Source organism: Brienomyrus brachyistius, chromosome 7 (genome assembly GCF_023856365.1).
Source record: "Brienomyrus brachyistius isolate T26 chromosome 7, BBRACH_0.4, whole genome shotgun sequence".
In the NCBI taxonomy this organism is placed as follows: Eukaryota; Metazoa; Chordata; class Actinopteri; order Osteoglossiformes; family Mormyridae; genus Brienomyrus; species Brienomyrus brachyistius.
In genome coordinates this window covers 24,966,492-24,980,229 of record NC_064539.1, presented here as the reverse complement: position 1 = coordinate 24,980,229, position 13,738 = coordinate 24,966,492, and the positions used below count along the sequence as shown (strand labels likewise).

General features: G+C 47.3%; 1 protein-coding gene across 1 annotated transcript; it reads right to left on the bottom strand.

Annotated features, from left to right (window-relative positions):
* Positions 1–4,069: 4,069 nt before the first annotated feature.
* Positions 4,070–10,828, bottom strand: myl2a (myosin, light chain 2a, regulatory, cardiac, slow). Its single transcript, XM_049021052.1, has 7 exons — positions 10,714–10,828; positions 6,418–6,510; positions 5,760–5,835; positions 5,360–5,464; positions 5,006–5,084; positions 4,865–4,913; positions 4,070–4,464 (listed from the first exon to the last, which is right to left on the bottom strand). Exons 1-7 carry the CDS (start codon positions 10,714–10,716, stop codon positions 4,360–4,362), a joined length of 510 nt encoding a protein of 169 aa, XP_048877009.1. The 5' UTR covers positions 10,717–10,828; the 3' UTR covers positions 4,070–4,359.
* Positions 10,829–13,738: the final 2,910 nt, after the last annotated feature.

Genomic DNA, 13,738 nt, shown 5'->3' with positions numbered 1-13,738 from the left:
AAAGAATTTATCAAATTGCCACCTGAAGTTTCCCAAACTTATGTCACAGACAGCGTGTTACGTAAGATCTGGTTTAAAAAACAAAAGACCTTGGAATCCTAATGAAAAGAGGTGAAAAGTGGCATTGAAAGGAACCGAATCACATTAATTCACAAGAACATCAGGATTCAGCTGGATTCCTGCAGTGTGGTTTAGAGTTGGACTTTCCGAGGGCTTTTAAGAGCTTCCAGTGAAAGAAAAACATTCATCCCTATGACATCATATATGCGGATGATGTTTTTCTTCTCGTTGCTTGAGGTGCACAAATGTCCCAGATAAGAGTGACGCAGTCTTGTCTGTATCCAAAGGCATAACTTTGGGTTGAGCACTGGGGGAGGTTGAAGTCTCCACCCATTTAAGGGGATCCAGGGGGGTGTATTGGCTGGTTTTGGTTATTGGGGTTACAACCACGCATCCCCTCATAATTTACCCCCATGTTTGTAGTGTTGTTCTTAAAGAAAGTCTAGTTGCCGCATCTGTGTCGTACCTTCATAGTGGTCTAGTCAAATTTCAGCCAAGGGGTTGGTGGTCACAGAAGCTGGGTCCCACTATGGTTCTCCAAGGCCTGGACAGAGAAGCCCTGTTCTGCTGTTTTTCTTCCATGTCTCCTTGCAGCTACCCAAGAGTCAATGCAGGATTTGCTCCTCATGGCGATGGGCTTGTCTCCATACCGGAAGGCCAGAGAAAGGCAAAACCGCCCTGAGTACCAAACTGGCCGTCAGCTATCTGAGCCCTGCTGGAGAATGGATACCAGATGTGGCTCCAGGCAGCACACAGACCGTCTGGCTGCTGGTTGCCAAAGCACTGAGGAGCACCCAGTTGATCTTCAGGGGTAGGGAACTGATATATAAGAGGTAGCTAACCATACTCACAGGTACCATGTACAGAAAAGCATCGCTAACTTCAAATGTGTCTAAACAAATATCCAGAAATACAAATGTAATCAACCTAGAAATAAAAATGTAAAGAGAAGAGTTAAAAAAAAACATATATACAAATAATCAACACTGGCATGAAAGACACAGTACTTCAGATAGCGCCTCAATATCGATTAGATTGTATAGTATACAGTGCAAAGATGTATGACATAAAATGATTAGCTCTTGAATCCTAATCAACTTTGGATCTCGACCTCTGATCCCTGCTCTTTATCTTATCGTGTTTGATCACATGTTTGTCCACTTGATGCGATGAAATCCTACACATTGAGTCACTTGAGTCATATTGACAACCTGCAAGAATGAGCGCTGTACCTCTGGTAGAAGACACAGAACACTTAAAGGTTCTTTGGCGGTGTTGCAGGTCGATGATCCTAGTCTTCACCTGATGGGGGCACTGCTTCTCCTTCTCTGCAGCTTATTAGAGGGACACTTAAAGCAAAGCATGTGCTTTTTCTCTTCGTGTTCACCTCAAGCAGGCGGAAGATCTCACCCTTAGAGGAATCCAGTGCTGCGTCAGTGGTGATTTATCTATGGCATCAAGGGAGTATCTCAGGAAAATATTTAGGGAGGGGGGGGGGAATACCAGCCCCATTCTTCCATTGTAACACTGTGTCCTTCGTGTTCCTCATTGCTAAGGTCTCCCCAAATGAGAGAGGAGAACTTTCAAGATTAACGTTTGGCAGCCTCTTGTCCATGGAACAATCTACTGCTCTGTATTACATTACAGGCTGGGGCGCCACACGTGTGTAAAAATAACGCCGAGTTCTTTGTTCGAAGCCACTTGATGAACATTAAGTGGCAAACCCAAAATATCCAGCCCCCGTCATCCCAACAGCTGCTCAGAACATAGCCTTGGATATTTTCTGGGGAGGAACAGAACACACCCCCAAACCCTGCCACCTAACACCCTTTAGGAGAATAAAAACATGATTCATCGTGAAGCTATTGTGCACTGGCGTGCAGTTCCCGGATACTGAGGGCCGCCCTGCACTGGATGTTCCTTGGGGTGGCAGCTACTGTAATCGCCAGTGATGGAAGCCTTGCAGTTAGGCCAGTGAGCAATTTAGGTATTAATTGTATGTTGCTTTGCATAAAAATGTCTGCAAAATACATAAAATATACATGTGGGAAAAAAATTTAAATGGTAACACAATTAGCATAAGTTAGCCTCAGCGCTGGTCTTCTGAGTCAGAAAGGGAGAGAGCAGCTGTCAAGTGGGATTGTGCTGGAATGTGATTGACTGGTTTGTGGGACTGGAACGACAACACAGATGTCAGGACGGTGTTTGTACAGTGAACTGGCGGGGGAATGAGTAATTGTGTTTTGCTCATTGTAGATCCCCCGAAGTGATATCTTTAGCCGTAATATCAGGACACGGAAAACCTGTCATATTAGTCAAGATGATTTCTCGAGGGTTTATGCTTACAAGAAAGTAAAATACTGTGTTTCCTTAATATCACCAGTAGAGGGCAGGGTTGGTCATCCCATGTAGATTCTATGGAATGTCACCATGAGTCAGCATGCTGTTTCTCAAACAGGTCCTCAGAGACCCCCAGCGCTCCATGTTATTTATCCTGTTCAGGTTCACAGGAGGGCCTAGAGTCAATCCTAGGTCACAAGGTACTGGGCTGGACTACCCCAAGGATGGGATTCCAGTCTGTCACAAGGTACTGGGCTGGAGTACCCCTAGAATGGGATTCCAGTCTGTCACAGGGTACTGGGCTGGCGTACCCCTAGAATGGGATTCCAGTCTGTCACAGGGTACTGGGCTGGAGTACCCCTAGAATGGGATTCCAGTCTGTCACAGGGTACTGGGCTGGCGTACCCCTAGAATGGGATTCCAGTCTGTCACAGGGTACTGGGCTGGAGTACCCCTAGAATGGGATGCCAGTCTGTCACAGGGCACATACATTCACACAATATGGACAAGAACAGAATATGGGCAGGACATGAAAACTGCACACACAGCAGAGGTGATACTCAAACTCCCACCTTGCAGAAATTCAGCTTAGATTAATAACATGATGGAGGCACAGACAACAATATCAGTGTGAATTACCTCTGGAACAGACAGCAGGCCACATTTTTCTTGCATCTTCCCTAAACACATCAGATTGAGCTCACAGACAGTTTGATGAGTAACTGATTCGTTAATTATGGTGCTTCCGCCACTGAGGTCTGTATGGCTGGCAGATTTTGACGTGTGTTTGAAGGTGTGAAAAGCTCGATCTAATGGATCATATTTAAACATTTGCACAATGTTTACAGAGAGGCTGATTTTTCAAATGGGGGATTTTTTTTCCCACTTTCCTCCCTAGACGTCTACAAGCCCTGAAAACAGCCCGCGGGTCACACTGACCCCAGCTGTACAATGTTCCCTCCCACCACTATTTTTCATCTATTGTTGATGCACAGGGACCAGTGATTCTGGGCAAAGTTCAGCACAGTCTCTCTGGGGACCAAAGGAAGTATCACTTTTCACATGGGGGCCCCACGCAGCAGAGGTCTATGAATTGTCAAAATGAAAACCTCAGAACATAAGGTCCTAAAGTAGAAATTTTCTGTTCATTGACTGCAATGTTACATGGCACAACAGTGACCTGGATGAAGTGAGAAGATAAAACTGTCCGTGGTTCTCCATCGACTGGTCTTCTACTGCCAGTGCAGATGGGTCTGTGCAGGTTGAAGATTCTGACCTTTCCCCACTTTTCCAAAAAAAAAGTCCGGGCTGCCCTCCTGCCCCCAACACCAAGAAAGAGGACCTAGTGAAAAGCTGGGGGCCAGTCGCTCGGTAAGAATCCAGCATGACCTTCCTGGCGGGAGGTGCCATTACATGGATGGTGGGGGGGCAGGGAATTCTGGAGAGAGCAACACCCTCGGAATAACAAGCTAATACCAACCTATAAGAATCTATGAAATCTAAAAAGCAAATTGATTCTTTTGAACGTATCAGATATACTGGTCATGCTGTAAAAGCATAATGGAATTTCTTTTTTACCAGAGAGGCGCCTTCTGACAACCTTTTAGGACGGGAACGTGAAACCAGATCTGTCTGTCTGGTGAGGAGAAAAACACAGACACAATCGGAATTTCTGGACATTAAAAAGCGCCGAGATGATTTATTGTGGAAGTGTGCACTTCGAACAACAGGGCGTGACCGTGTCATGTTACATTCGCCGTTCCACCGAGTAAATGTAACAGCAAATGCCAGAGGCAGAGACGTCTCGCATGTCAGGACATTGTCCATTTGGAACTGGCTGTTGCATGAAGCCGTGGACGCGGCAGAAGGTGGAGCTGTTAAGATTGGGGGCGGGAACTGCTGATTGGTGGGCGGAGTCAGACTCCAGTGGGTGGAGCCTGACAGTACAGAGGCTTCGAGTTACTCCTGATCCTTCTCCTCCCCATGTGTGATGATATGGACCAGATTCTTGTAGTCCAAGTTGCCGGACACATCTGGGGGGAAGGCTGTGAACATCTGTTCCATCTGAGGAGAGATGAGCAAGAGCACAAGTTTATCGCATGCAACAGATGCTAAATAGATGAGCCCAGTACCACGAGATGGGGTGCAGCCCCAAACATACAGTGTAGTTCATGCACACACATCACACAACCCCTTACTCATAAAACTGCACATAAAACACCAAAAAGCATTAAAGAATAACACAGAATTCACACCATAACTCATCCATATCCAGGTCAAATAAGGTATATAGCTTGTCATTTTGGTGGGTATTGTGTGAGGTATAAAAGCACAATGTACACAGTTTGAGGTTAAAAGCATAATTGATATGACTTGGTTTATATAAAACTTGCACCTTGTATTAATGCATGCAGAGAGCTGATTGGCTGATGTGCTTGGCGTGACGGTAACCTATTTCACTCACTTCTTCTGCTGTGAATCGGTCTGCCTGGGTGGTCAGCATCTCAGTGACGCTGCAGAGAAGCAGGTAAGACACATTAATCCTCTGTGTTCGTAACCCACTGACATGACAGTGGCAGAGAAGAGAGGAATGACGCCAACTTACTAATCCTTCCTCAGGATTCCTTTGCCCTCGGGGTCGAACACCTTGAAGGCATTGAGGATGGTTTCCTCAGGGTCAGCGCCTGGAGAAAAGAGCGGACCCCTTAAAAGCAAGGCTCGCCAACAGATCTGATGTTGCATTGCATGCGGCCAACACCATCACTGAACACATGCTATTTAAGAAGATTGATGCGGCCAACCAATAGTTTCCCTGAGTTAAGTATATTCTGAGACAGATACCAAGTCCCCTCTTAAAACTGTCTTCTCTGTCAGAGAATCCATTTGGCCCAAATTTTCACAGCTGCTAATGGTTTCCTCCGTACGGTCAAATGACAGCAGCGGGGTCCATACCACTCACCTTTTAGCTTCTCACCAAACATGGTCAAAAAAACGGTGAAGTTAATAGGTCCAGGAGCTTCCTTCAGCATCTCGTCAATCTCCTCCTGCTTTACATTCAGACGGCCTGCGGCACATGTGTGTCAGTCATTCTATATTACTCTGCATTTACTGATGTGAGACATATGAGATGCTGTCTTGCATTAAAGTACCATGAAATCTACCTGAATCATCGCGGAAGTCTCTAGAGAATTCTATGAGTACTTACTCAAGATACGGATTTGTATTTCAATTTGTATATAAACTGATCTACACTTACATTTGATATTGTCTGTCATCTTTTCAACTGGTGACCAGTATCTCTTCTATTTCTTCCCAATGCCCAGTACTGTAGAACTTTTAAGTGAAGCTAGATCTCATACCCAGAGCTGCAAAGGTGTCCCTCAGGTCATTCTTGTCAATGAATCCATCTCTGTTCTGGTCCATGATGGTGAAAGCCTGCGCAGTGGGAGGCCCAGACAGACAGACGGTCAAACAGGCAGACAGACAGGCAGGCAGGTAGACAGAGAGAGAGAGACAGGCAGACAGACAGAGAGACAGACAGATGGTCAGACGAACAGGCAGGTAGACAGAGAGACAGGCAGATAGACGGTCAGACAGACAGGCAGACAGACAGACAGACAGGCAGACAGACAGACAGGCAGGTAGACAGAGAGACAGACAGATAGACGGTCAGACAGACAGGAAGACAGACAGACAGGCAGGTAGACAGAGAGACAGACGGATAGACGGTCAAACAGACAGGCAGACAGACAGACAGACCGGCAGACAGACAGACAGGCAGGTAGACAGAGAGACAGACAGATAGACGGTCAGACAGACAGACAGACAGGCAGGTAGACAGACAGACAGGCAGACAGACAGACAGACAGACAGGCAGGTAGACAGAGAGACAGACAGATAGACGGTCAGACAGACAGGCAGGCAGGTAGACAGAGAGACAGACAGGCAGACAGATGGTCAGGTAAACGATGTGACAGAGAGACATTGTCAGATGCTTGCTGATGCAGCGAATCTTACTTCTTTGAATTCCTGTATCTGGGCCTGCTCAAACATGGAGAAGACGTTGGAGTTGGCTCCTTCTGCTGCTCTCTTCTTGGCCTTTTTGGGTGCCTGTGAGGGAGCAAGCAGAAGGGTTAATCCCTTTCAGCATCACCTTGCATATTCCAGGTGGACAAGGGCACGAGATTGACATGCAGTCACATCACGGTGCCTGTCAACGGAAGAGCATTACGGCTAATTTAGAAAGATTAGTTAGCTTAACTGCATAGTGAGCAGGAAGAAAGCAGAACGGCCACATGACACAAGGAAAACATGCAAACTCCACGCACTCAGACCGGAGGTGATAGTCGCACCCTCAATGCTGGTGGTGTGAGGCAACTTTACATTTAATTAGCAGAAGCTTTTGTCCAAAGTGACGTACAAGTGATGTGAATCGCACACTGCAAACACTGCAAACACAATCCCCTTTCCAAAGAAGTTGGGACGCTGTGTAAAATGTAAATGAAAACAGAACGCAATGACTGACAAATGATATAATTTACTGAAAACAGGGCACAGACAACGTATCAGATGTTGTTGATCTTTTTATTGGTTTATGACAAATATATGCTCAGTTTGAACTCAATGCCAACAGCACATTTCTAAGCTGGTACAGGGGCATGTTTACCGCTGTGCTGCATCACCTCTCCTTTTAACAACATTCTCTAAACGTCTGGGAACTGAGGAGACCAGTTGCTGGAGTGAAATGTTGTCCCATTCTTGCCTGGTATAGGATTTCGACTGATCTCCTTTATTGTATTTTTGGTTTCATGATGCGCCAAATGTTTTCAGTGGGTGACAGGTCTGGACAGCAGGCAGGTCAGTCTAGCATCTGGACTCTTCTCCTATAAAGCCCTGCTGCCTTAATATGCTCAGAATGTGGTTTGGTGTCTTACTGACATATTCAAGGCCTTCTCTGAAAAAGACATCCGGGTGGCAGCATATTGTTCTCCAAAACTGGTACATTTCATTTCATATTAATGGTGCATTCAAAGCCATGGGCACTAATACACCCCCATACCATCACAGACGTTGGCCTTTAACTGTCTGCTGATAACAAGTAGGATGGTCCCTCTTTTCTTTAGCACAGAGGAGGCGGCGTCCATGGTTTCCAAAAAGAATCTGAAATTTTGATTCAGTTTTCCATTTTGCCTCAGTCCACCTTAAATGAGCTCAGGCCCGGAGAAGTCGGCAGCATTTCTGGATGTGGGGCTTTTTTTTTTGTTTTGCATGGTAGAGTTTCCTCCTGCATTTGTAGATGAAGCGACGAACTGTGTTCGCAAACAGTAGTTTTCGGAAGTGTTCCTGAGCCCATGCAGTGATTTCCACTGTAGAATCGTGTCTGTTTTTAATGCAGTGCCGCCTGAGGACCTGAATATCACAGCTGTCTAATATTGGCTTTCAGCTTTGTCCCTTGCGTTCAGAGATTTTTCCGGATTCTCTGGGTCTTTTAATGATATTATTTACTGTAGATGATGAAATTCCCAAATTCTTTGGAATATTATATTGAGGAACATTATTCTTAAATTGTTGCACTATTTGCCCATTCAGTCTTTCCTAGAGCGGTGAACCTCTCCCCATCTTCACTGCACAGAGCGGTGAACCTCTCCCCATCTTCACTGCACAGAGCGGTGAACCTCTCCCCATCTTCACTGCACAGACTCTGCCTCTCTGGGAGGCTCTTTTTATACCCAGTCATCTTACTGACCTGTTGCCAATTAACCTAATTAGTTGTGAGATATTCAACCAGCTGTTTTGTTTTAGCGTCACACAACTTTCCCAGTCTTTTGTTGCCCCTGTCCCAACTTCATTTAAAATATGTTTCTGGCATCAAATACAAAATGAGCATATATTTGTCATAAATAAATTACATTTCTCAGTTTCAACATTTGATATGTTGTCTTTGTTATATTTTCAATTAAATATGGGTTTATATGACTTGCCAATCATTTGCATGGTTTGTTATTTACATTATACGCAGCATCCCAACTTCTTTGGAATCGGGGCAGTAAATGTGTCACAAAATATATGTTATTTTTCTGATTTTCTGATTGTCCCTGTTCTGTTTATGTGGACTTTGTGCGCAAGAGCTTCCTCCCCTATTGCCATCCCGCGCAGCCTGGCCCCTGCCTTCACTCCCTGAGCTTTCTCCCCTATTGCCATCCCGTGCACCCTGGCCCCTGCCTTCACTTCCTGAGCTTTCTCCCCTATTGCCATCCCGCGCAGCCTGGCCCCTGCCTTCACTCCCTGAGCTTTCTCCCCTATTGCCATCCCGTGCAGCCTGGCCCCTGCCTTCACTTCCTGAGTTTTCTCCCCTATTGCCATCCCGTGCAGCCTGGCCCCTGCCTTCACTTCCTGAGCTTTCTCCCCTATTGCCATCCCGCGCAGCCTGGCCCCTGCCTTCACTCCCTGAGCTTCCTCCCCTATTGCCATCCCGCGCAGCCTGGCCCCTGCCTTCACTCCCTGAGCTTTCTCCCCTATTGCCATCCCGCGCGGCCTGGCCCCTGCCTTCACTCCCTGAGCTTTCTCCCCTATTGCCATCCCGCGCGGCCTGGCCCCTGCCTTCACTCCCTGAGCTTTCTCCCCTGTTGCCATCCCGCGCAGCCTGGCCCCTGCCTTCACTCCCTGAGCTTTCTCCCCTATTGCCATCCCGCGCGGCCTGGCCCCTGCCTTCACTCCCTGAGCTTTCTCCCCTATTGCCATCCCGCGCGGCCTGGCCCCTGCCTTCACTCCCTGAGCTTTCTCCCCTATTGCCATCCCGCGCGGCCTGGCCCCTGCCTTCACTCTCTGAGCTTTCTCCCCTATTGCCATCCCGTGCAGCCTGGCCCCTGCCTACACTCCCTGAGCTTTCCAGGGTAGACTTAAGACAGTTGGAACATGGATGGATGGACTAATTCAACAATGAATTCATTTATCTGTATCGGATGTGAATGTATTATCCAGAACCCTAGCACTGCTATTTCCTTCAGACTACACTCAGGCTCCCATAAAGCTCAGATTTTCCACACATACGCGGAAACAGCTGTCATGTCGCTTTACTGCTTTGAAAGAATGTACGATTATCACACGCTCCGAGGTCATGGTGCGGACGTCACCCTGCTCTTTGTCGGCTGGCATGGCAAGGTCACTCCTACTCCCTTTCATGTTGGCCCCCGCAGTTCGAGGCCAGTGGCTCCCATGTGGGATTAGGCGTCGGGGCCTGGAGGGGGGGGCGACGGGGTGTTGACGGACGAGACTGTTTCTGAGCTGCTTCTGAGGGGGGGGGTGTCGCATAAGGCCGGCCTACATGGACTGCGGACCGTGGAGCAGAGGCGAGGAATATCGCTGTCCCATGGTGTCACATTCATAGGATGCTACTGCCCCCCCCCAACCAAACTCAAGGATTATCCCCTGCCATTGCACAGCACAGAGAGAAGGTCATTGTGCCACATAGCACATCCCACATCTCTTTATGGGAGGGGCAAGTCCAATCTAAGCCCCTTTTATTGTTATAAAGGATAGGGGCCAAATATGGGGGGGGGAACACCAGCAGACCTCCCTTTTCAAAGCAGACCAACGGTTTGGTAGGTTACTTGTTGAGTAATTCAAAAGCCTTCCCCCCCCAAGATGAATGACCATAAATCTAATCCATAATACCTTGAACACTTCTAATATATTGAACTAGTATATGGGTCTTAATGAATAAAATAATTGGCTGTAATACGCAAAGACATCACAAAACAAAGTAGACCTCTTTAATATGCTTTAGTAATATTTAATCAGTTTTTTGCTCCCCCTGTGTCTGCTTCACCATCACTCATCTGCAAATTACTGAATTAAAAACATTTTAAATGCACCAACGCAAAGATGCTCTGGTCTCGCAAGACCGTAACACCACCACCACGACAAATCAGCCGACACTGGAAACAAACAAGTCGATAACCCCGCCGATGAGCGGGACCCAGAGCTACAGCGACACCGAACGCAAGCTAAGGGCTTTGCTTTGAGTAATAAGCATGTTCGGGCGATGGGGCATCTTTCCAAAACACCAGCTCATTAATCCTTTGATTAATGTCTCCTCGTTGTGCTCAAAGTCGAGAAAAAAAACAGTCCATGAAGATCTAGGGACCCCAAGATAAATGTCCTTGGGGATGAAGACCCTCTTCAACTCAGCCATCCCTGGTGGATGGGGCACCTCTAAGACCATAGGGCAGCACCATCCCCTGGAACAGCCCCCCTCCTCAATCTCACGGCCGACCTGCGGACATGAAGCCGGGCACAGGAGAGGTTACTTACCATAGCTGCAGCTGAAGCTGATTCGTGTAATTCAGTGAGGGAGACCCAGAACGCTCATTGGAAAAACAGAGGGTATCCAATGGGCCTTATGTACCTCAAACCAGCACCTGCCCCCCCACCCCACCCTCACCCAAACTGATATAAATAAACTATGCCTTATTTAGGAAGTAACAGGTAAAGCACAGCCCCTACCCCGGGGCCTATTGTCAACAGGCTACGTGGGATCACAGTGGTTTAGGATGACAGGCTTGACCATGAAGGTTACACAAATGGCACACTCGACACCCCCCCCCCCCTCATCCCAGTCCCACCCCCATGTCCCCCGGGAATAGTCTTCTCTTTTTCCGATCTTTGCCTGGATTAGAAACTCAACTTCGGCTGTCCAGGCTCCCCAAGCAAGGAATTCCTCCCCCGCCCCCACTCTCATAAAGATCCTATTTCAGGTTCTATGGGAGCTTGAGGTGTGTGACCATATTTCGGGCCGGCTGTTGGGTTTGATGCATGACCTGACGATTCAAGAACAGACAGGAGAGGTGAAAGATGAGAGGCTTGCATCAAACCTGTCCATGTTAACCTATCCACCATATATAAAATCTATCCACCAAGACCAAATTTCACAGCAAGAGTATGTTGCCCCACTTATGAGCTTTTGTAAATGCAGTAGATGTTAAAGCACTATTACAGCATTAATATCTTGTACTGTTTTGGTGAGTTTTGTCCACAGATTCCCTGCCAGGAACAGATGGGAAAACTTGCATTTCTGAGAAATCAAGGAGGGACGGTGGGGGTTATATCTCACAGTGAGCACCCTGTGTGCTCAGTCAAGAGGCAGTGGCTGTGTAAACTGCCACTCGAGCCTAGGACTCTGAGTAGGGTTGCTGTCTTTGGCTGCCCAGGGTCCTAAAGCAGGTCAAATCAGTGCTTCGTTATTTATCTCAGTGAGTTGCATAGTGTCCACGTCAAGCAACAGGACAGCTTGCATGCAGATTAATTCCTGACATTGTTAATCTAGTTGCATATTGCATAGGTTAATGTTTTACACGATTACTGGGGGTTAAGCTCCTTCCCACAACATCCTGCAATACTAACATATTAAACCCTTAGCTTGTGCTGATGGTACTCAGATCCAGGAGAATCTGATCCATCAGACCACGCGCAAACCAGAAGTTCTGCAATTCATATCCCAGGCTTCCCTTGTTGTAGGAGAATGGGGCGGCACCCCCAACATCCGCTTCAACATCTTCTTGCAATGACCTTGACTTGATTCCCAGTGGCTCTGTGCTATCATTTTGGCAGGGGAGCCTGATCATTGATGGGGACCCTTGAGCTGACCATCTGCAATGAAGCTCCAATTACAGGCATAAGGTACATAACAGCACTTCCTCCGGAGGAAGGTGAGAGATCTTAAAAGACCGGTTTGACCACAGTTCTTTGCTTGGCACAAATTACCTGCCTGTTTTTTTTTATAGTCTGAGCTAAAACTCCGCTTATTTTAGATCATGGTTTCATCATAGTCTCTTCCATTTTTCAGCAGGCCCCTTGACCCAGCTCACAATCGACCCCCACCGCCTTCCTCTGCATCGGTTGTCTCTAAACTTGTAGACTCCCCTAACAGCCCAGCCTCTGTCCAATGCGTTCTCATACTTTCAAACCACACAGCACAAAATACTAAACAGTCACTGGTCGGTTGAATAGAATATAAATTTACTTGATATATCTGAATGATACATTCTCACTGTTATGTTTGATACGTCTGCTGTCTGCGTCACCATATGTCTGTGTACATGTACTGCACTGCACTGTCTGTGGAAGATGCCTGAACCATGCATTTGTTCTACAAAATCATCACTCATTTCATACCTTCAGTTCACTTGACTGCACCAACCACAATCACTTCCAGTCTGCTCTGCACCAGCCCTCTCCGCCAGTTTGTGGGCTGCCGCTTCAGCTATGCAATGCATTCCCATACCAGCGGGAAAGTCAGGTCGAGGAGCAAGAGGAACCAGCATCCTCCAAATGGGACCACTGGTTCAAAGGTCACAAATCACCAGTATAACCTAGCAAGTTGCCGACGGCTGGTCATGCTGTAGCTTTCCGGAAAGCTGCGCTCCCCGAGCCCTCGCCACTGCCGGACTGTGCCCTTCAGCTCCCCCTGGTCTTGCAGCTGTCTTAGGTCTGTAGGTTATTTTTGAGTTTAAGACACAAATAGCAGCAGTTTGCACACCCCGTGCGCCTTTGTGTGTCTGTGTGCAGGCCATTGTCAGGGGAGCTGCTGGGATCTAACATATGTATATTTATCCAAGTGTATAAATATATGTTGACGCAGGGATGTGAGAGTGTCTGTGCTTCATATACATTTTAGCACAAACGTTCTAGGAGTCTCTCTGCTTTCGATTGATTGCTGAGTCGCATAAGATTTATACTTTGTTTCTTAGAACTTATCCAGAATCCAGAATCACAGCCTAAACTCTCTGAGGACCCGGTCCTCTCTATGACTGTCATAGCGACACATTTACACTGTGACCTTGCACTGGACTAGAAGCTATAGAAAATGAATAAATGGATGGATGGATGGATGGATGGATGGGTGGGTGGATGGATGGATGGATGGATGGATGGATGGATGGGTGGCTTTTTGCCACATGGAAGGAGAAGCCTATTCCATGAAGCTTCCCCCAGGTTCTCTGGTTTCTCTTCACAGTCCAAAAACATGCTGAGTTTAATTGGAGTCACCAAATTGCCCGTAGGTGTGCATGCAGGAGTGAATGGTGTGTGAGTGTCCCCTGCGATGGACTGGCCCCCCCATCCTGGGTTGTTCCATTTTGCACCCATAGGCTCCAGATCTCCCACGACCCTGAACAGGACAAGGGGTTACAGAAAATGGATGGATGGACAGGGAGTCACTGGGAAACACACAATGGGTACCCATCCATCTTCAAGCACACATTCTGGTCAAGGTTGCAGGGGGGTTGGAGCCTATCCCAGGCAGGACTGGGCATTGGGCTGGGGGGCAAACTAGATGGCA